General features: G+C 41.5%; 1 protein-coding gene and 1 long non-coding RNA gene across 3 annotated transcripts in view; one reads left to right on the top strand and one right to left on the bottom strand.

Moving 5' to 3' along the window:
• Positions 1–1440: 1440 nt before the first annotated feature.
• Positions 1441–18938, top strand: CA2 (carbonic anhydrase 2). Of its 2 annotated transcripts, XM_080381899.1 has the most exons (8): positions 1441–1662; positions 2235–2432; positions 3875–3937; positions 12862–12980; positions 14418–14510; positions 15266–15328; positions 15590–15745; positions 18079–18938. In XM_080381899.1, the coding sequence occupies exons 1-8, from the start codon at positions 1629–1631 to the stop codon at positions 18196–18198; spliced, it is 846 nt and encodes a 281-aa protein (XP_080238025.1). In that variant the 5' UTR covers positions 1441–1628; the 3' UTR covers positions 18199–18938. The 2 variants fall into 2 exon arrangements, with proteins under 2 accessions (XP_080238025.1, XP_080238026.1); XM_080381900.1 differs by lacking the exon at positions 3875–3937 and having other exon boundaries at positions 1462–1662.
• A 2299-nt stretch (positions 18939–21237) lies between these two features.
• The window catches only part of LOC308061635, a 56895-nt gene continuing 54521 nt past the window's right edge, over positions 21238–23611 (bottom strand). Inside the window, exon 3 of the long non-coding RNA XR_013927308.1 lies at positions 21238–21977. This is a non-coding gene — a long non-coding RNA (uncharacterized lncRNA). The remainder of the gene's footprint in view (positions 21978–23611) is intronic.

Below are 23611 nucleotides of genomic sequence, written 5' to 3'. Positions count from 1 at the left end.
TGCATTTCCGTTTGCTGTGCTACATCACATACACCACAGCCACTTCTGAATAACTTCTGTGTACACAGTTTTGCCTTCACATTTCCATTTTGTGGTCGCTAAACCATCTTGAGTAGAGGCATGCAAATGCGAGAGGATGCACACTGTGTTTATTAGTAATAAGCTTTAAATATTTTGTGCTTATATGCAAAAGGGACTGAGAAATGCCTTTAATTTTTATAAGCAATTTCCCAGGTGGTTTCTTCGGCTATTAGCAACAGTAACCACATTGTACAAATAGACTTTTCTCCCCCTGCTTAACAAATAAAAACAAATGACAGATATTTTACAATGTTGAATGTAAATGATGGAGTCATGGTGTTCTACGTTTACAATGACCTCACCGACAGCAGAATTTAGACCCCTGTAGTTGAACCACAACATAATAAAATTAAACCCGTATTTGAATAAGCCGTCTTAAGAAAATGGGATAAACCAATACTACGGTCACAATGTCATTCCCGTACCAAAAATTGCTCGGAGCAAGAGGACACTGACAAGCCTTGGAAAGCGACCATCTGCAAACCCACCCGGGTGCGAGCTCCTGCTGGGGGGCGGCCGCCCCGTCGGGGCACGTGGGCCCGGCACAGCGGCGCGGTTCGGCCCTTCGCAAAGGGGCTGGCGAGGGCTGGGCCCCGTGTCCGGCGGCAAAGCACAGAGCGTTGAGCAATATAAAAACATCCGAAATATGCATTGCTCAATTTTATTCTCGCAAGTCCATCCTCGGGAGCGGTAGTCGACGCGCTCTCACGATAAGTACGTATTTCTTAAGTGTTAAGAAGCGAACGCGAGCAGCGCTCTACCGGCCGCCTCCTCCGAAAGCGATCAGGAAAAAAATAAAATACACTGTGCGGCAATAAGCAACAGCGTCCTCGTTCTGCTGATGAGCGGCCGCAGCTCCCCCCCCCCCCAAGTCCGTTGATCTCCGCCTCCAAATCCCCGCTAATCCCCCCCGAAGCCCGGCGCCCAGGACTCAGCCCCCCGGCGCGGCGGGGTGCCGGCGCCCCCCCCGCTGCCTGCCCCGCCGGCCGCCGGGCCCTTCACTCCGCCCCCAGCAGGGCGCAGCACGAGACCGCGGCGCGGGCCCCGCACACGCGCGGAGGCGCGCGCACACACACACACACGCGCGCACGGACAGACACGCGCTCCCTCGCTCGCACCGGCGCACGGAGGCGCGCACCCGCCGCGCGGCCCCCGGCACCTCCCCAAGGTCACGGCGCCCCGCGGCGCCCCGCAGCGCCCCGCAGCGCCCCGCACAGCGGCCGGGCGCCCTCAGGTGCGCAATGCGGGGAGGGGCGCCCCCACGCCGCCCGCCCTGGCTGCGGCCGCGCCGTGCCGCCCGGCTCCCGGGGGCGCTGCCGGCCCGGCCCGGCCCGGCGCAGCTCCGCGGCCGCGGCGGATCGCGGATTAAAAGGGACCGCTCTCTCCGCCCCCAGCGGAGTCTCCCTCCGCCCCCGCCCGCGCTCCCCACCCCTTCCTCCGGCCGCGGAGAAGGGCATGGAGTTGCCGAGAGCCTATAAAAGCCCCTGAGAGCCCGCCGGGGCCACGGCGCTGCGACAGCCTGCGCGGACGCAGCCGGGCCGCGCACCATGTCCCACCACTGGGGATACGGCAGCCACGACGGTGAGTGCCCGGCGGGGTGCGGGGCTCCGGCACGGCACGGCACGGGACACCTGCCGGCAGCTCCCCGCTCGCCGCGTCCGGGACGTGCCCGCTGCGCGTCGTGCCGAGCCCTTGCCCTGCGCGGGAACGGGCTGGGTGGCGCTGCCTGCTTTTATTATTTTTCTTTTTTCTTCTTCTTTCTTTTTTCTTTTAACCTTGAGATGCCACCTGCGCCCGAGCGGCGAGGCGGCGCGCCGCGCGGCTCGCCCGGAGCATCTCCTTCCCTGTTGTCATTCCTTTACTTCGGTAAAGGCGCAAGGCAGAGGGGAGGACGGGGCGCTGCTCCAGCAGGACGGGGTGGCCTCTGGAAGGACTCCCCGGTAAAACCCCAGCATCAGCCTCCAAGGCTCAGGGACCGCTGTGGGCCCTGCCTTGGTCCCCAGGTGGGATTGCACCTCGCCTGAGTTGCCAGCACTGGCACCCTACGCGGATGCTACATTATTAAGTGCTGATGCTAGTGGAGTGCGGGCTGTCATTTATGTCCCTGGAGCCTCCTGTCTTTTCCCACTGAGCTGCTTTACGCTGTCTTGCAGGACCTGCTCACTGGCACGAGCACTTCCCCATCGCCAATGGAGAGCGCCAGTCCCCTATTGCTATTAGCAGCAAGTCCGCCAAGTACGACTCCTCGCTGAAGCCTCTCAGCTTCAGTTACGATGCCAGCACAGCTAGAAACATAGTCAACAACGGGCACTCCTTCAACGTGGAGTTTGATGATTCCTCCAACAAGTCAGGTGAGATTTCATCTTCGTGTGCAGGGGTGGAGATGGGAGACCCAGCTACTGACACAGCTACTGAAATGCCTACTGAGGACATAGGGTTTTTTTAAAGACAAGAAAAGACCAAAGTGTTTCGGTTGCAGTAAGGTCAGGATTGAGCCCTTAAGGTTTCAGCATCCCACAGGGCTCCTCTAGGGCTAGAGGGAAACTGAGCTTCCATTAGAAGAAAACTGAGGCTATCTAGGCAGTTTTGAGTTGCCTTAATCTAAACTCCAGAAAAGTGAATTGCTTTATTTTTGTTTAAATCAGAAGGATTTGTAGAAAAAGGCTCAGCTGTGGAGAGAAGAAAAAGAAAAAAAAAAAAAAAGATGATTATTTGAACAACTTCAGGCATAGCTCAATAGCTCATCATAAACTACCGAACAAATGGTTAAAAGAAGGGGCAAAATACATCACAGGAGGAAATTTGCCTTAGAATAACAAAGGATTACAGTTAACAACTTGAAGTAGAAATAGTTTGGAAATAGTTTCTTTGGTTATCAAAATATTATTTCATATTTTTGAAGCCAATATGCTCCCAGGTTAGTACAGAAACAGAGGAATGATTCAGAAATACCTCTTTGTTCTTTTGTAATTTAAACAAGCATTATCCCTGACATTTCTTGATGCTGGGCTTTCTAGATAAAGATAATGTGTCTGACACATTCCTACAAAGTTTGCTAGCAGCCAGTCGTTCCACAGCATCTTGCTGTTCATCGTACTGTGTGGTGAAATTAAGTACTGAATCCTGGAAACCTTTTAATAATCTTTTCTGAAAGGAATGGCCACATTTATGGACAGATGGAATCCAAGCTGCACTTGCAACAAGGGTTTTGTAGGTTGTCTTTAATTGTATTTTTTCAGCTGGTTGAGTTTGCAGAAGTCATAGCCCTGCTACAATGAATGTGCCTCTGTTTTTCATTTAGATAGCAAAACCAATCCCGTTGTCTCTGCCTTCTGTAGACACTGCGTGATTCAACTTGCTTGAGCAAGTGCCCTATTTTTCCTAAGCGTTTTGTTAACAATGCCATTTAGAGAATGGTGCCGACAACAAATGATCTGTGCTTCCTAAAAATGTGAGATTTTTGCAGGTAATGTAACAGCTTAACAGGTATGCAGCATTGCATTAAGATTTTGACTCTGTTTTAATTACAGTCTTTATACTGAACAGTATTAAGTGGTCAGCTGTAAGTCTTCGCAGCTATATGAATACACGGGTCCATGCATAATTCACACAGAGCATCCACATTAATATTTGCATGGTTTAAAAAAAAGAAAAAGGTATTCTGACATGTTAGTGTTTGTTTTTCTGAAGCACCGAGGAGCTAAAAGAGCTGAATGCATGTTCATTTTAACAGTGTTATGGGGAATAAGGTAAATGATTCAGAGTGCAATAAAAGGGATTATGTTTTCAACAGATACGTGCGAGTCTGCTCTTGCTGTCATCCTGATATTACTGAACCCAAGGGGAACAGGTTCAGGTTTGAGTTGTGTGTGCATAAGTTTGGAAAGATAGTGAAAATGAGGTTGTATTGGGTAATTTGGGAGGAAAAAATGGCAAGAACATATAATAATCTAAAGAAATGTTTGTAGGAAGAATGCTCTTTATGAGAAAAGTCAGTGCAGAACCAGAACATCTGTGACAGGGATCCTCTGACAGATACGCTGTGACACAGCTTTCCGAGTGGGAGGACAGGAGATGCAAGTAGAAATATTCTCAGTAGCTCTATTAGTGAATCAGAAACTGCTTATTCTTTAGGAAAAAACCCTCACCATTAAACAGATCTCTGTGAAGCCAGGTAAGGGTGGATCCTTCAGTATCCCACTTCGTATTGAAAACTACAATGCATGGGATCTACCTGGCAGCACACTTAATGGCTTCATTTGTATGCAGTTAACTAGGTAACCTACTTTCCTTACACAAAATAGAGCTGTCTTTGACTTGACTGTGCTTGATTCACTCCCGTTTCTGAATTTGAGACTAACTATAATGTGTGTACCAAATTCTTCGTTAGACATTATGCAACAGTCACAAGGCGAAACTGTGAGAGTATATGATGTGCTGGTATATTTTACAAAAGACAATGGAAGAAAATCCTGTGAATGCCTCCCACAGACTGTATTGCTTGCTCCTATGAGCTGTCCCATATGCAGTATGAATTATCTGTGGTAGTAGGCACAAAATTAAGTAATGAGATATTGTTTGTGTGCGATCTTCAGGACTTAGTAGGAGATCCATTCATTAAGAATCTTCAGGCTCGTAACTAACGACACTGAAGTAAATTGCACAGCAGTTCTAGGTATTAAAGTCTGTTTGACTCCTGCTCTTCAGAGTATGCAAAATGAGTTCTTGCAATAAAAAAATAACAGGTAGTAATAGCATAGTAAAAATAAGTAAGAAAACTGAGATGCATGTTTGGATAAAAATTCTTGAAAGCAGTTGTTACTTAGGTCTTTTATTCAGAAAATATGTAATGTGAATACGGTTGATCATAAGTAACAACAAGTAGATATTGGAATCATAAAAAATTTTGATGTAAATTGTTGTTCCTTAAATAAAAGGCTCTTCTCCCAATATGTATATTTGTTACATTATGTCTGCACATACAAAAATATGTAGGATAAAGCTGCTGCCCGTATCTGTGAAAAACTAAAAATCTAAAAGAAAAAACAGGTTTTCTTGAAATTATATCCCCTCTATATTCTTTAGCATAGTAAGGATGTAAAATAAAAGTTTAACTTTTTAAACAAAAGTAATTTATGTGCAGTTTGCGACTAATGTATCTTCACAAAAGAAAATGTTTTCTTCTCTGCTCTTAGGTCTCTTTACTGATAGGTGGAGCTTTAATGACCTAATTCTTGATGGAGATTGTAATTATGCCTATGTCCTATACAATGTTTGCTTACAATGATGTTTTAACAGAGAAATGATGTTAACATCTTGTGATATCTTTATAACCTGACTTTTACTTTCTTTTTAATTTTCCTAGATATGCTTAGATGTTACTATCCATGCTTAGAAAAACCCTCTTCCTAAGCAATTACGCCCAAATCTTCAATTTCAGTTCTTGTAGTACAGCCTTCAAATTTCTTTCTTGGGTTATGTGACAGATGTTACATTCCAGAATACACTTCTGAGCACTCAGTCAATTCCCAAGGTGAAGCCCCTTCATATTTCAGTTGCTGGTTGGTAGAAATGGTGTATGGAAAGAAAATTCACAAGCCAGCATTGCCATGTTTATGAACATTTTTTTTGTTTGCTGAAATTCCATTATTTTCTCTTAGATAAAAGGCTATCTTCTGTCTCATTTCCTTGCAGTCTTTTGGAATGTTTTTTTGGATTTGTATGTAGAAAGTGAACAATGAACTTCCTCTTCCAGTTGTTAGTTTGTTTCCCTTCTCCTTCAGTTCTGGCAGTTTTAGTTGCTTTCTTAGTTCATGTCCACTGTCTTAACAGTAGTGAAAATTAAAGTATTTGTAGGCATAAATCTTTAACATTTCTGTAACTTTAAATAAAACCAAAAATTCACTATGGTATGTGTCACTAGGAAAAAACCCTCCAAATTCAGGTTCATCCACTCTTATATCCTGGGTCATGACCTTCCACATATAAGTGAAGTAAAGTGTGCTGATAACTAATAACGCACCTTATTTCAGGACCTTTACAGCAAAGGAGAGTCTCATTAAGGGTACTTATTTTATCATATTAAGCGCTTCATATTATAGTCTGCTGTTAAGGACATGTGTGTTGTTTCACTCGCTTTAGAAGACAGAAGTAAAGAGTGACTTCAGAGCTGTAAAACCACAGGAAGTGACTTTGCTCAAGAAAACCTCAAGAGTCTGAAGAAGATTTTGTAACATACTTACAAGATGTTCTCTATGTAGGTTTCCCAGAAAAGTTTTTAGAAATCACCTAAAACCTGAGGTTCAAATGGGAAGTGCACACGGCAGCAGGCACTGTATTCTGTATTTTCTGATCTTGTGTTTTGATGAACATATAAAAGGAAGAAGTAAATCTGCAATTAACTTATTCGTAACAAGAATTTTAGAATATCATATTTTATCTCTAGAACCTGGCACAAGTGAATTGCAGCTACGGTGTAAGGCTCTAGAGACATTACTAAATGTACTGGTAATGTCTGCTTGTGGATCAGTGTCTTAGTTGTTTCCTTTTCCTTCCTTGCTACTGAGCTAGAGAGAATATTGAAATTCCAGACAGGGTCCCAAGTAAATCTCGTATTTTTGCAAATATTAAATCATAGTAGAACTGTAAAATTGTGAGAGACCTAGGGAAATGAAAATACTGTACTGGCTTGGATGCTAGCACCCCTTGGGAGGCTTTCAGTAGTTGTAATCAAATACATTACCCAATTCTTCCTATAATGGTAAATATTAATGAGGATGCTTTGGCTGCCTTGAGTTATGACTTGCTGTACACAAACCAATTTATTTTGTTACATTGGTTATTCAAGAGCCAGTGCATTAGCTGATGAGTTACTCTGAAAGTTGTGCCCACTGTTGCTCTTTTCCTGCACTTCCACCTCAGCTGGTAAATGGAGGAAGAAACACGGAGGTCTGCCGTCTTTAAGGAACAACTCTTAATCAAAGTCACTGCCACTGGTCTATTTTTAGGCTTCCAAGTTCCAAAGATGTAATATTAGCTATGCCAGAATAATACTGCATGTTATCAGTATGCAGTCATGGATTGAAGGGCCACAATGCAGTATAGCCTAAGCAACGCAATGACCCTCTGGAATCATAAATCAGTGAACTAATTGCTTGTAGCTTTAAGGGACTGTATTCAGACACCTGCTTATGTGTCACAAGTACTTTTGTGCACTGCTTGGCTAGAAAGTCAGAGGTCCCAGAGGGTGCGTGATCTTTAAGTCATTTCTCTTGTGAACTTGGGTCACCAGAAGCTGCAAACCTTACATAAGCAAGTGACTTGAGAATAGCTGTAGTGCTTCTGGGAAGTGGAAAGGAAGATGAGAGGGCTTGAGATCAGTCCTGCATGTTTCAGGCCTTCATTTCATTTTAGAGCCCCAAAGTACCCTTCACTTACATCAGCTTTTTTTTAATTTTTTTTTTTTTAACATGCAACTTCTGAGCAGAAATTTGACATGGATCGTGCATTTAAAAATCATGGCAACTTCCTTCCCTTCTTTTAAGTTCCTCCTCTTGAGGCGCTTTTAGTGCAAAACCAGGAGAAACTAGTCGGCTGTTATCAGCTAAAGCCACTTGGGAAAGTTTATTTTTAAGATGTAATGAAGCTGTGTGCCAGACGTCACTACTCGTCCCAGCCGATATGCTTGTTCATTTATTTACGGGCGTGAGGGACTGATGTGTACTTAGAGGCAACGCTCATGTTCGTTCATCCTTCATTAGATCTCTACGTAGTATGAGCACCGTGTCGGTACACAATTTTCAGTACTGTAAGCAGTCACTAAGATTAGAATTACAGCTGCTGCCATCAGAAATTAAACCCATTATTACTTTTAAGAGAATTTTAGTGCTTCCAACTCTTACGAAGTCATTGTCAGCTCATGTGGTGTGAAACATGAGGATCAAAGGCTGATCAGGGACTCGGTACTGCAACCTTATGACTCTTGGGGAATCTCCATTTAAGAGACTACATGAGAAATAAACTCCACTGGTCCCAGGGAGTGGGAGGGAAGTTAAGAACCTAAATGGCTTTGTATCCTTAGGCAAGTCAGAGTCTCCCTGGCTGCTACCCAGTCTGGATGAAATAGTTCAACTGAGGTGAATCAGAACCAGTGACCGCTGCAAATACACAAGTCTGCAGACTGGCTGCATTTTGGCAGGTGTTTCATTCTGGGCTATCTCTGTGAAACATCCTTATTGCCTTATCAGGCTAACCCTTTAGCAAGGACAGAGTAGGTTGGGTTTTTTTCTTATGAGATACCAGTTATGTAGTTTTTCTTTTGGTGAAGCACATTACAGATGTTTTCTGCAAGTATGATCCCCTGGTCAGATGCTTGTGTGCTGTCTTGCTCTCTTGCTTGCCATGATACAGCATCCTAGGAGGAATGTCTGAAAGAGATAACATAAGGAAGGCAACATCTCACAAAATGTGACGCTCTGTACTCCACGTTTCACAGAAGTGACAGCTCACCCTAACTGAACTCTTCAGTCTGTCAGATGGGGAAGTCCATCCTTGCATAAGAACACAAGGCTAATCCCCGAGCATCATCATAAGAACCTTTTTTTGTGCCATTAATAGTGCATGGTGCTCAAGACTGTTTTTCTCAAATAATGCTTCATCTACTCTGTCTCCTCAAGGCGTGTTTTCTATCATACAGATGTCTGTGTATACACAAAAGCTTACAAAACCTTAACACTTATGTATATACTATGCATATATTTACATATGTACCTAGAACATCATATATACATGCACATCTACTGTACGCTGATACAAAATCATGGTTTTCTTTATGCCAAAGCAACGTGTGTGCAAGAGGGCTGTCCTCAAAGGTAGATGCTTGAATGTCCTGCTGCCAGGTTTTTGTTTGGTGGAATGTCAATTAGAACTAATTAGAACTAAAGAGCTTTGGACATCCATTGTGCTGTAGTGGACCCATTATTTTAACTGCTGGAAGGAGCTTTGCTGTCAGTTATTTCCATTTGAAGAACATTTTCTCATTCTGCATTCTCTCAGAGTAACAAACTTTAGAGTAGTATTTTCCTTACCACATGAGTTTGTAGAATTTTTTCTGGAATTCATCTTGGAATGCATTCTAACTCATGAAATGATCTTGTAGTTCAGCCATTTTGATTATTTCCTTGACAGGTTTATTGCCTTGATGAGATTTATTAGCCTCCTGCTCTGTATAGAGAGAATGTCCCATAGGAGGTAACTAAATGACAGTAATTCCACAGTATTCCTGCAAAAATTCACAGATGTGTATGCTGCCACTTCCTGAAAAAAGGTATGAAGTGGTCTATGGTATTTTTGACAAAGCTGTTCTGTTCTACGTGGGAAGGGTAACTACCCAGGGACTTGCCTTTCAGTAGAACAGTGAAGTTGTGTGGCCTCAGTAAACAGCTGTCCCAAATGCAGCAAAATGTCATTTGATTTCTATGTGTTTCTAAATATCCTAAGAAAGTATAATGGAGACAAATCGAGTTTGCCTTCTTTATCCAAGAAATCCTACAGATGTAAATAAATGGAACAGTTTGTGTGGTTATTTGACTTTCCAAATTAATGCTGCTAATACCTATGTCCACCTACTTCAGAAAATGTTATGAGATCATTTAGTAACAGTGCAATATAATTACTGGATGTTACTAGTATAACTTCTCCAGTAAAGGGTAGGAGTTGAAAACCGTTACCATTTCTTAATCTAAGCAAAGTGGCTCCAAAATTCTCACTGTAACATTTCAAATAACTGCTAAATAGAAAAAAAAGTTGTATTTTCAAGCTGTCACCTCTGGGCTGTTACACATCCATGGAAACCAGTTTATGACGTAGATTGTGTTGAGTAGGTTGAATCTGTATGAAAAGAATGTGTTTTCCAGGTTGGCTTGTGCTGTCTTCAGCCTGCATCTGAAGCTGTGCTATGTAACAAAAGGGAGCACAGCTATGTAGGTATTTCCAGGATTGTTTTCACTAATATTAATTTCAAAAGGGAGGGAGATAATGATGAAATGCTCAAATATGGATCAGAATTTCCTCATCACTCAAAAAAAGGGGATGGAAAGGTTGGACTTGTGTTGTCAGTATGGCCTGAATGGATGTTCACATCACATGGGACAAAGACAGGAAAGTTACCAGTGTGAATATTGCTGTGATTCTTGGTGAACTTTTAATTTGGAAAAGCTGGTAGCATTTATTCATGGTTTTAAAAAGCTTGTGCTGGAAAAAAATGAAGCTCTAACATTTCTACTTTACCTTTTAAGTTTAATTCTAATTTTCACTTCTTTGGAAAGGCTGAGAAGTATTAAAAAAGTAGCTGCTTAATATAGGCTAGAACAAGAAGGGCTGTTCTGTAATTAAGCCTGCTGAATTTGTATTCATTCATGCTAATCTAATTATTACTTTCTTTGAATGCTCTGCTGTGAGTCAAAATAAGCTAGTGCTGGATTTGAGAACCACAGAATGAGAAAAGTAAGCAAAAATTGCAAAGAGATTTTTGTTCATCTGTTGAGTTTTATGGGACTAGAGCAAACTTTGTGTAAAGAAATAACACTGCAAATGGATTTAAGAAGATTGCATGATTCTGCTTTTTAGCATGCTTTCCATTGATCGATAATGGCAGATTAACCTGTGCTGTGCTAGTGCTTTCTGAGGTTGAAGAATGGTGGAACCTCGGTCCATTTGTACCTGCAATGAGCAGCAAGTCCATTAGCCAAAGGAACTGAAACTGAAACATTGCAACTCCATGGCATCATTTTTAAATGAAACGTGGTATTGTGTGGATTAAGCGATTTTGCATCTGTAAAGACATAGCAACCTATTACTTCATTTTCCAAAGGATCTAATGCACATTCACAGTCACTGTTCTGAAAAAAAGGTATTCTGGTTTGTAGTCCTTGTGCTTGAAACAGTTATGCTTCTTGGCAACCAGCACATGCAGAAACATAGAAGTAGAATAAGATACGTTCCTATTTAATTACTTTAAGTAGCTGTTCTTCTTTGTGTCACATAGCTTGGCAATAGGTAGGGCAAGTCTTGGTCTGTTGACTGTTCAGTGTTGGCTACAGTATCAGAAATTACAAAGACTGCAGTGGAACATATATTCACATTTCCAGATAGAAATACATGTTGGGAGTCTTCTAAATGTATTTACCACAGGAGCCCCAGGCAAATGCTGAATTTGTCCAATGAACCCAAATTTTGCATGTGTAAGGCACACAAGTGGAAATTAATGTGTTTTGTAGAAATCTTGTATTTAATTTTGATGTATTCCTGTTTTTTACTGAAATCCTTCTCACCTTATTGCCAAGTATCCACAGCTGTTGTTGTCTATGCTTGCATATAATCAGAATTATTGAAACCTGAACAGACAGTGACCTATTCCTATATGCATTTGATGTATATTTTCACACATGCACGTATTGTAATAGTGTCTAGACTAATTGCAGACTGAGAGGAAAGCATCTTTACTCCACAGAACTGTTTTGTTTGTGGCACATACACAGAGCACACTTACATGTAATATCTGATGTCACCACTCTTCTGTCACTTTATTGTGTGTATATATATATATATATGTATATATATAAATTGATCTCTACGATATATGACACTTCAAATTACATTGTAAAATTTTTCTTTAAATATTAACATTCTGAAGATTTCATTGTGAATTTGAGACACTTAGGAAAAAAAAAAAATCCAACCAAAAACAAACAAAACCAACAAAACCAAACCAACCACAAACCAGTGTGAAACCTTGCTCTAATAACTTAGATAAATAGCTCTATTTAGTAGAACTATTTGTTACTGTTCTGTGCTTTGTGCTGCACTGGAGAAGACATTGTCTGTGCCTTGAGCTTTTTACAGTAATGGGGCTTGATCCTGCATATCGTAATGGCAATTGGTCACAGTTTAAGTACAAGGTTAAAACTAACAGCGTAAGGGAGCTCAGGGGAGCTCACTCCTGTATAATTGAAAGTGTGGCTGGGCACTCCACTTAGAGCAGTCCCACTGCAGGGGTAATGTCAGGTAGTGGAGAGTGTAAGTAAATGCCTCATTTCCAATCCATATTTCAAAAACTGTCTCTGCAGGCATTGACATTTTAATCACCATTTTTTTTAAAATTCATTCTTGAGGAGTAAAAGATGGGAGGGCCAAGAGATTTGAATTCACACTTCTACAATGCCTTGCGCTGTACCTAGAGCTTTACCTTGGTGCAACCCATGGCTAACAGGTGTTTAGGTTTAATTTGGAACCAAAAGCATTTTACTCAATTCGATCTGTCACAGGATTTGCAGGATTAAGCGCTAAATGGATAAAGTGTCTAAAATGAAGGGACAGAGTACATTAGTAAGTGAAAGATTATTTGGTCTCCAAGTGCAGTTCCATAGAATAACTCTATATGGGCCTCTTACAAAGGCTATTCTTTTTCTTGGCCTTTTTTTATTTATTTGGTGACAGAAAAGTTACATCCTTAGCTCTCCCCTCGTCAGCCGTAATATTAGCATGCCTGTTAAATCGCTGATGAGATGCTCACTGTAAAGTCACTGATCTTTTTATATGTTTATTTATTAATTCTGTCATATTGCAGCAATGTACCTTTTAAGTTGATCTGGAGTAGCATGGCAGCATGTAGAGCAATGAACTGTAATTCACTTGGAAGACTTGAGGTGGACGTTCCAGTTTGAAATAAGACTCAATAAGGAAGGCTATGGGAGATGCTAATAGAGGCTCTTTGCTTTGCAGTGCTGCAAGGAGGAGCGCTGGATGGAGTCTACAGGCTGGCACAATTTCACGTTCACTGGGGATCCTGTGAGGGCCAAGGGTCTGAGCACACTTTGGATGGTGTGAAGTATGATGCAGAGGTAGGACATGCTTGAACTTCTCCAGTCTTTTATGTATAATGACTGTTTTATTTTATTTTTCACTATTCTGCCATACTAACAACTTCTCTATAGATCTTCATAGGGCAAGAGATTGTGGAGGTTACTACAGAAGATTTTGGTACAGTGCCACCCCAGGACCTACTTGCAAGAGCAGAGATTAGAATTGGAGGACTTTTATAATTACTATTTTTTTTCAGCTACTTCAAAACTACAGAAGCAGAAAAACCCACATTAATTATCCCTGGTTTTCCCCACTTTCTTGTTGACTCTTAAAAATGGCAAAGAAATAGAACTGCAGCACCTCTGCACACACACGTATCCTCTTTTCCTGGCTTAAATTTTTAACATCAGAGACATTTATATCAACAACAGAATAATTTTGGGGCAGCCCCTTTCACCTTTTGGTAGCAAAGGAGCTAGGGGAGCTGTGAAGAGGGCAGACAGCAAAGTGAGACCTTGCAGGTGCAGGTGCTCTTTGTAATATCCTTAAGACTCCAGATGTCCCTTGAACAACTTTAAGACTCTGTATTACAGTCTCACTACAGAAATGGAGTAGCGCCTTGTGTCCCACTTTTCCTTGTCCCCTGTTTAGAAATCTGCCTCTGGAAGCTGTGACAGACTTTTAACCCTTTCATAAATACACATTTTCTGAACATACTTGTGATTTTCATTGATGGATAAAAGAAATGGCCTGACAAATTCATTGGCTCTGTTGTGTTGTCGTGAGGTAGAAGTAGCTTTTGTCTTATCTGAGCAACTTGCTGTTGCCTTGTATCTGTTCTGAGTACCACAATTACTTGCTGAGCTTGACTTGCAGATATGGGGAAGCAGCTAGATGAACTTAAGAAATAACTTGGAAATGAAAAATAAAGCAACATCCTGGCTAATGCGACCTGCAGATTTATTTCATACTCTTTTCAAAGGCTTTCCAGAAAAGTACAGGACTCTTTTTTAAAAAACTGTCTAGATTGCAGGTCAGATCTGTAGTTAATGTGTCTTCTCTTCTCCTTCTCACACTGGCAGTCATGTATTTCAGTGTGGATAAGAACCTCAGGATATATAGCATTAAAATACTACATCAATATCTTAAAGGCTGCATGCAGAAAAAACTCATGCTGAAGATAACATGAGTTTTACCAGACTAAACGCGGAATGATACATCCACAGTTTGCAATTAAAACTCACCTGGGAATAAGAGTGAGAAGCAAAATAAAATGCATGACAAAAATCTCTTTGCTTAATTGAAACTTGGAAATAGATGAATGATTCAACAAATTCTTAACTGTACACAAAAGTTTTTAAATTTCAGCATTAAAATGCCATCTGCTCTTAATGTTGAATAAATCACCTCCCTGCATTCTCATTTGTGAAATATTGTGGATGGAATAATAGTGCTTATTGTTTTCTTGCTCCTAGCTCCATATTGTTCACTGGAAAGAAAAATATGGTAAATTTGCTGAAGCTGTGAAGCACCCTGATGGTTTGGCTGTGGTAGGCATCTTCATGAAGGTAAGTTAAACTTTTTCCTTTGTATTATTTGGATGAGTCCAGTATGTTCATTGTGTTGCAGGGGGACCTGACAGCCTAAAATACAGAATGAGGCAGCACTTCTATACTGCCTAAACCCATAGCGAACTGGGTGGTGCTCCAAATTCTTGGCTTTCTCTACATATAAAAATTGTACACCAGTCATGAAATATGACTGCCATCCATCACTGTGGCAGCCCTATAACAGCATACTTGCCTTCATCACAGCAGTGACACTGCCGTAATTCTTATCAGTGAAGGGTGATGACAGAGACACATTCAGTGTGTATGAATCTGCAGTAGAACCAGCTTAAATAACACCTATTTTCCTTTTCCTGTCATTGTTAAATGTCCAGAGCATTTTGTCTTGGTTGAATTGTCTTCACAGCTGGTTGGAGAAGGTGGCTGTGCCCCAGCAGTGTGTGCTTTCTCCTGGCCTCGCTGTGTTCTGTTAGGAGGGTGACTTCTATGAAAAAAGAACAGCTCAAGTCCAAAAAGAAATCCACACACTGTAGATGTAAATAACTTAATTCTGTCCAGTGTCCTTGGCTGATCCATTTGTGCTTACTGTCAACTGACATGATTTTACAGAGACAGTTCCAGTAACTTTTGCTCTAATACTCCTGTTATGTAATGAAATGTTGCTGGGAAAATGTTTCCTTGAGAACTGTAACAGAAAACTAAAGGTATCGGTGACAGTGCATGATCATTTTCTTTTCATATGGTTTGTGTTACAGGTAGGAAATGCCAGGCCTGAAATACAGAAGGTTGTGGATGCTCTGAACTCCATTCAAACCAAGGTAATATTTGCCCTCTGTGTCGATGAGGATGTTGATGTTGAATGAGAAACAATGTCTTGAAAGTCTTATAACGTAAGAAATACATTGCTGAGAGTTTTTAATCCCAAATGTACTGTAGGAGGCACTCAGCACTTCATGCCAAACTCCATTTCTGCCTTTCTCATAACATGGAGCTTCCCATAGGAGACTTTACTACTGCAAGCCCAGTGTGTGTCTGTGGTCTCTCCCCTGATGCTAGTTCATCTGCTTTCTTTATTGTAGGGGAAGCAAGCTTCCTTCACAAACTTTGACCCCACTGGACTGCTTCCTGCATGCAGAGACTATTGGACGTACCCCGGCTCACTGACCACTCCCCCACTGCTCGAATGTGTGATCTGGCATGTTCTGAAGGAGCCCATCACTGTCAGCCCCGAGCAGGTAGGTCTGCAGTGGGTGATGCCAGTAGATGTGTACTGGAGTCACACTGATTGCTTCAGTTCAGCCCTTCTGGTGATATTTAAAGTGGTAGTTTGTGTTACTGCAGAGCTATGCAGGGTATCACATGTGAAAAATATGTGTGAACTAGTTAGCTCTTTTGCTCTCAGGACTCTGCTTCTATGTGTGGATATAGTTTGCTGTAAAATGTAAGGCTGTCTTCCGTTTGGACACAATCTAGGGAAAATTTGGGGGTTTTAAAAACTTAATCAGGCTTTCCAGATAGATGGTTAGAGCTGACATGTGGTAAAAATCTGGGAAAATTACAGCATGCATGAAAGGACCGTTTGCACATGCAGAGTTAAGTCTAGCATGGATTGTGAGCATCAGCAGGTTTGCTGTACATGCACACATCACCATCTGGGTATACTAGCCCTGAAAATACCATGTTTACCAAGCATCTGAAGAGCCTGTATTCTGCATCCACAGTCTCACACTGTAGATCGGTGGTTGGTTTGTTGATCTTCCAGCATTTCCAGGACACGGAGCTCATTTTACAAGTTCTGTTCAGCACAGAACAGACTGGGAAATCCCACGCAGAATTGTGACAATCCTAACAAAACTGTGTTGTTTGGAAGAGGCAAAACTTGCAGATTCCAGAAGTCTGCTGCCTGAAAAAATCCTTTATTTTGTTGAGCAGCTTGAGGAGTATAGAATCTTCCTAGTAGGAAGGAGCTTGTGCAGATTAAATCACTCCAGGCCCTAGCTTTCTGCACCATCCATTAATGAAATTACATAGAGGCAAGATTCCACCCTTGGGTTTGCATCTGTGTGCTTGGGAGATATAAATAGAATCTAGAGCCTATAAATATAAACTAGCCCTGAAGGGCTCTAGTTTACCCTTCAGACTCTTAAATCCCTTTTATCAATGGCAGGCATGCTAACATTATACACGTAATTCTAGGGATTTTATTCAGCTGATGTGAAAAATGCGCAACTGAGTTGTTGTGGGACTTAAGGTAATAAAAGATAGAATAAAAGACAGGAAAGCTATCGGAAGTAATAATTATAGCAGTGATTACCATTAAACTGCAAGGGAGCATTAAAGTTGACACTGTTAACTTGTTCTAAACTACTGGTATTGCTATTGATAATCCAGGGTTTTCCAGTTTGGTTTTATTATAGGGCAGGAGCACACTCACCAAAATAGAGTTGTTTTTCCTACTACACCTACTTTAACCACCTACAAGTGGTAAAAGACACCACTTGTTTCTCCCACACACCCCTCTCCGTATTACCATCGACATTTCAAAGATGGATGTGAGATCAAAACAGTGTGTGTGGCAGCTTGCCTTTTCATTCCAAAACTGATCAAAACAAGAAACCATAAAGTTGAGTATTGACACTGGGTTTAATGAAATTGTTTTCCAAAGGTCGATAAAAGCTGGATATTACAGCATGGTGCAGCGAGCCTGTTATTTGCTATAGTGACACAGTAGGTCCTGGCAGAGGTGGAGCTCTGAACTTAGTTCTGGTCAGTTGTGAAGGTAAAGTCCTCTCCTGGGCTGGTCACCACTGGGGGCCTTCCTCCCTGAATAAGGGAAAGCCTGGCCTGCAGCCTGACTTGCATGAAATCCTGTATCCCACCTATGTGTTTCTGTCAGCAGTTCCAGCTGTGCGAGATCACATTTGGGTGGGTTACTATTTTGGCACAGTCTTTTTACTAGTTTTGGAGATGCCCATTTAGATATAAAGGTGCTTTTATTACATCATACTGTGGAAATACCAATTTTACTTTTACAAGCAAGTACTAAAACTCTACAGTATGTTCCTATTGATGTGAAATAGTTTTCCCTCTCACAGTATTTGAAAATCAAGATATCTGTAATGAATTTGGTTGCTGTAATTTGACCCAACGATAAGGTTGTCTTCTTTTTTTTTGTTTTAAATTTCAACTGAATTAAAAAAATGCAAGTTTCAAAAGAGCCCAAACTATACAACTTGCAAAGGATTCTGAAAGGCTTTCAATTCTGATCTGTATCAAGGACAAACAACTCTGTGTGCGCAGTGTTCAGGAAATGTGTGCCTATGTCCTTGTTTTCTGTGCTCTCTTAGTTCTTCTTGCTAGGGTATTTTGTGGACAGGAGAGCCCGTGTCAGGGGCAGGAAATGGTGTGGATGGAAATGCAAAGACATATGGGTGGTGACACCATCTCTAGACCATTAGTGCTGGCAAAAGTGTGAATTGGACCTCTGGCTCAAGCCCAAGGTGTATAAATCAAATAGTCCTGCTGAAACAAGAGTATGCATTTAGGATGTTTGTGCCTTTGTCCACAGATGTGCAAACTCCGTGGCCTTTGCTTCAGTGCTGAGAATGAGCCTGTGTGCCATATGGTGGACAACTGGCGCCCGTGTCAGCCTTTGAAGAGCAGAGAAGTCAGAGCTTCCTTCCAGTAACCTCAGTGCTGAGTGTGTTAGAAATTGCTGTGTTTGTGAGGAGCCCCTTTTGCTAAGCCCAAATCAAACCTTTGCCTTGTGTGCCCTGGCAACATCTTGTCTCCCAGATCCGTTCTTTCTTTTGCTCTGCATCTGAAACGCCAGCTAATGAAATGTGAAAGGCTCTTGGCCAAATAGGAAAGGGTTCTTAAGGTGTGGGGGTTGGGGGAGGCGTGGAGTGATGGTGGTGGTTGTGTGCATTTTGGTGACTATTACTGCAACTTACACTTTGGTATAACAGTATGTTGGCTACTTGGGAGAGAATATGATGATAACAAAATAAGCCATTTTAAGAAACCTCATCCACTGATGTGATAGTACACATAACTAACTAAACTTGAAGCTTTGTGAAAAGCACAGGAATACAGAATCTAGGTATGATTTAGGAAAAAAAGTATTTTGGAAAGTAAAGAAAAATGACTATTGAGAATGAGACTTCTTAGATTTTAAGAAACTGACATGTAAATATTTTTGAGACCGTTTTACATTTTTACCCATGCTATCAACAACCTTGATTATGTCTTAATGGTAGTGTTGGACTTTTTTAATTAAAATGTCCTAAATTAAGTATTATCTTTAAAAGTTGTTATTACCATAGGAATAATACAAAATAACTTTTCATTGAAATAATATATGCTCTAATTTAAAGAGGAAAATAATATTGTATTTTAGATAACTTCTCTAATAAATCTATACTTATATTTTTGCTTCCATGCTGTTATTTTAATTTAGGAAATGAGTCACTAATCTGTTTGTATTGTTGCATATTAAACATAATTACATTGGGAATTAGTTTCAATGACACTGAAGATGAATACAAACCTATATGGATATGCTAGGAAATGTTGTTAGCCAAAAAGCAAGGTGCCTCATCTTAATGCAGAACATCTATTCAATCAGTTTCTCCAATTAGTCCACATCTTTCAAGGCTGTCCCCCCAGCCTTTGGTTTTTAGCCTCACGGTATCATATTGTATAAATGATTTCAACAGAGGATTTTTTTCAACAGAAATGTTGCTAAGCACACAATAGCTTCCAGTAACTTCCATTGCTGGATCCTTGCTAGCTGATTTCTTGTGTTTCATGAGCACATATGCGATAGATACCTAAATATATATCTGTTCTAGATACACAGGATCCAAACAATACCATGAGGGGTTACCCTCCTTCTCAGTCCCTGGTTGTAGTGAGAAAAGCCATCTTCAAATCTCTCATCTCACTGGGTTCTGGTCCTAGTTTTTAAGGCAGATTATTACAAGCTTCCTACCCCATCAGGGGTCACTTGGTAAGATAGATTTTGGTGGGCTAGGTTCTGAAACTCATGGGACCTTGAAATGTGTGAAATGGGAATGGATCCTTCTCAGAGTGCATACAAACTTCTCCAGAAAACTCCGTCACATCTATCCCTTTGAAAAGCTTCCCCACTGAAAACATACACACACACCCCCAAAAAAACCAAACCAAACCCCAAAAACAGAACAGAAAGCCAAAATGTTCTTTTGTCACACGTCATTGTTCTAAGTTCAGCTTTTCTGAATGTAGCTATGGAGGTACTTGTCTCTTCCAACAACTGTGCTAACTGATTCGGGTTCTTCATGTTGAGGGTTTTCAACACTTTTCTGAGTGTCACCTGCAGGCCTGATTAGAATTATAAATCCAGTATGTTGTGGCCTAAAGCTGTTGAAGCAAGCCAAGACAAAACACCTTACAGAGTTACAGAATGGCTGAGGTTTGAAGGATCTCTAGAAGTCATCTGCTCCAACCCTTCTGTTCAAGCAGGGCCATCTAGAGCAGGGTGCCTAGGACCATTCCCAGATGGCATCTGAGTATCTCCAAGGATGGAGATGTGTGGGCTTGTGACCCAGTTATTTCAGCAGTTAGATGCTTTTGCTGAAACTGAAGAGACGTGCTTGTTAGCAGTCACAAACGCTAAAGTTTTTTCTGAAATTGTGTATGTATGCCAGAACTTTCTCTGAAAGGTGGTAGCCCTACTCTTTGCATAATGAATATGAGTACTCCTGTAGTTAAAAAATAAAATATGAGAGCCTCAAATTTTAACCCCGTATCTTGACAACTGTGATACCCTGACTGCTAGGTAATCAGACTGTTGGAGGAGTGGTAATCTCATTGCTACCTGTACAGCTTAAATAGCACCCAGGCTGGTACATGATGGAGAATGTGAACTTCTGCCTAATGGCTATGGTAAACCCTCAAAACCCCTGTGAAGTTCTGACCACCACTGCAATAAAATCTTTCATATCTCATGCTCAGTCGCACTTCAAGGTTGCTCCATAAAGGAACAGCAAAGACAATCGACATCAGCCATATATTTATCATCTTGTTTGCACGAGCCTGTTTACCTGGCATGTTGCCATGTTTGCCTTTGCTGAATATGAATTACTTTTGTATTCAGCCAGACAATGCAAGCTGGTGTTCATAAATCATATACATGGTGTACAGTTAGAGCCTGCTCTATGTGTTGCCTGTGTGGTCTACCAGGGAAGACTCATCTTAATTGGTTGTTCTTTTTTTTCTTTCTTTCTTCTAAGAAACCACCTTAGAGAACCGCCTCCCAAAATCCTCACAAAACCCCCTCTCCAGTGTAAAATGGTACATGGGATTATCACAAATACACACTTTGCAGCTAGACTCTTGTGGAATGGATAGCCTTCTCAAGGAAGACATACATATTAAGGCCAATCCAGAAATGAAAAAATTATTTCCTTGGCATTCATGATCAATTTCCTGAACAGTGAGTTTAATTAAGATAAAGATGAATGGAACCATCCAGTTCTTCCTGACCTCTGTTCTCCTCCACTATCTGCCTGTATGAAGAAGTTATAATTAGGTCTTGCCATTGTTCCACAGCAGACATAAACCACGCATTCTAACATCACACTCGGACCTGTTTCAACTGAAAAAGTCTATGAATTCATAATGAAAAAAAAAAAAAAGACCACTTTGGTCATGGAATGGAAGATGTTCCACTACAGGTAATTGTGTTACTGACAACTAGGAAGCTTTGATTAAAGTGAAATTTGTTTCGGGGTGGGGAGGGGAAAGGCAGTTAGTGTGTTAATTTGAAGTCATCGTAAGATACTCAGCCGGCACTTTGATGGGGGAAAGGGAGAAACACGTTCACTTGCAAACTGTTCATTTTGCACAGTTTGTGATCTTGTCTCGCACTTGTCTGCCAACTCCATGTGTTGGAACATTTTATGATTTCTCCACTGCTATTTCTAAGGGGTGGATGTGTCCTAGATTGACATGGGCGGGTAGACTGTGATTAGAGATGTTCCCTGGGAGATTAGATAATAATGCCCTGCATGGAGTCAGCAATATTTATAGAAGTCCAGATAGTTTATAGAAGAGTATCATTCACTAAATGACAGCTTTAGGTTTTTCTAACTCTTCAAAGAAATGCCCTGCAAGCAACAGCTGTGTCAAATCTAATATCATAGAAACAACCAGTGATGGAAGTACAGGCAGTGGCTTTATTAAAAAAGTTCCCATGGACCCTCTAACGTCAGCCACTTCCTCTCCAAACACAGCATCTCATACAGTCATGTAGAACCTGATGGCAGTTGCTTACGCTGAGGGTTTCTACATTTTAAGTCTATTTGGCAACTGGATGCTCCACTGCTGTCCCCCTTCCTCTTTCAGGGTGATGGTAAAGGGCTGTGCTGCCTGGACACCACCGACGGTTCGCTCAGGCTGTGAGACTCCCCAGCCACCGACTTCCTAAGGGTATGAGTGCAAAGGACACATGTTTGAAGACACCATGGCTCCATACCAAACAGTGAGAGAGAAAATGACAAAACTTTAAAGGGATCCCTGACTAATTTTAGACCACGTCTTGCTCTTTTTTTTTTTCTTTTTTTTTTTTTTCTTTTATCCAAACCACAAACCAAAACTATTTTGGGTACGTCCCCAGCTCATTGTGGATTACAGTGTAGTGATTCTCCAAGCTCTCATGTTCATCCAACATCGAGGTCTTCAGGATGCTCACTTTAGTTCAGAGCTCAAAGCAACATAGCTATGCTGCCTGAGCTGATGGACCCAGATTCTTAGCAGGGCTCGATGCTAACATGGTGCAGCTGTGTTGCCTCTGATCCCTGAATAGAATCAGTTTTGTCCAGTGAGGATGTCAATGCAATGCAAAATATTAAACAATAAAAAGATATCCTCAGGACATTTTGAAAAAGGCAAGCCCTGTTTTTATAAACTCTTGCATGTTATGAGGCATGGCATATAGGTATGATGAGGCAGTCACTGCTGTTTTGAACTCACACCTTGAGACAAAGAAATGCACTGAGACAATATGCAATAAACAAGTAATTGGAGAAGACAGATGGATATTAACTACATATTTTTCCTGAGGGGTAGGTTTTATGAGTCTTGTGACATCACTCAGTTCAAGGACCCGGAAAATATGCTGCAAAGTGCTGGCTGCCTTCTGTCTGGGAAGCCTCGAGATAAAACAGGGGAAGAGTTTGTGAGGCACTTGGGTGCTTTGGACCAGGGTTAACACAGGTAGAGATCTTTCTCTGTATGCAGCAGCACCTCGCAAAGGGTGTCTCTGAGAGGCCCAACAGACAGGCCAAGGGTGACAGGTTTCACAGAATGCAGAGCTAGGCTCTCTTCTGGACACTGATCTACTAGCCCAGAGGCCAGGTCTGAAGGTTCAGCTCACTCCGGTAAGGTGCACTGAAGTCCATCAATGTGAGGAGGGGAACCCATGACCAGTGAAGGTTCCTCTTTGCTGATCATGTGCCACCTCCACATACAGAGGAAAAAGCAGGCTGGTGTAAGGATTCATAGGACCTTTTCTGCCTGTCCCACTGCTGGGCCTCCTCCAGTGCACCTAAGCAGGGAAGGACAATGGAAGCACAGTGCCCTTTCCAAAGTGAAGGGGGAAGGGTAGCCAATGATCCTGGTTTTGCAAAACTGTGTAGCAGCAGAATACTTTTGGGGAGTTACTCAAAGGTCAGGGAAGAACTTCCCCTTTCCTCTGCCTAAATTCCTCTTCAACCAGCTGACTTGAACTTCATACAAGAAGAAGAAAATAAGACTATTTAATAGGATGATACTCACATCAAGTGATGCACAATATTGTAATTTGGATGATGCATCTTTATACCACTTTATTAATTGTATTTCTTCCAAAAGTCACTATAAATAGCCTAATTGCATTATTCTCAAATGACAGTCTTAAATAATATATTCCATAAATCAAAATCAAAACCAAAAGACCTCTAGCTACTTGCACTGAACATGTCTTTTGGTTGTATTAGTGATTGATAACTATGCCCTGAGAAGGAAAATAGAAATATTAAAGAAAACAAGAGCAGCATTTTGCAGAAAAATAAGAGAAA

This window comes from Falco punctatus (genome assembly GCF_963210335.1).
Source record: "Falco punctatus genome assembly, chromosome: 3".
In the NCBI taxonomy this organism is placed as follows: Eukaryota; Metazoa; Chordata; class Aves; order Falconiformes; family Falconidae; genus Falco; species Falco punctatus.
Note: the sequence above shows the minus strand (reverse complement) of the source record. Positions and strands in the feature narration are given on the sequence as shown.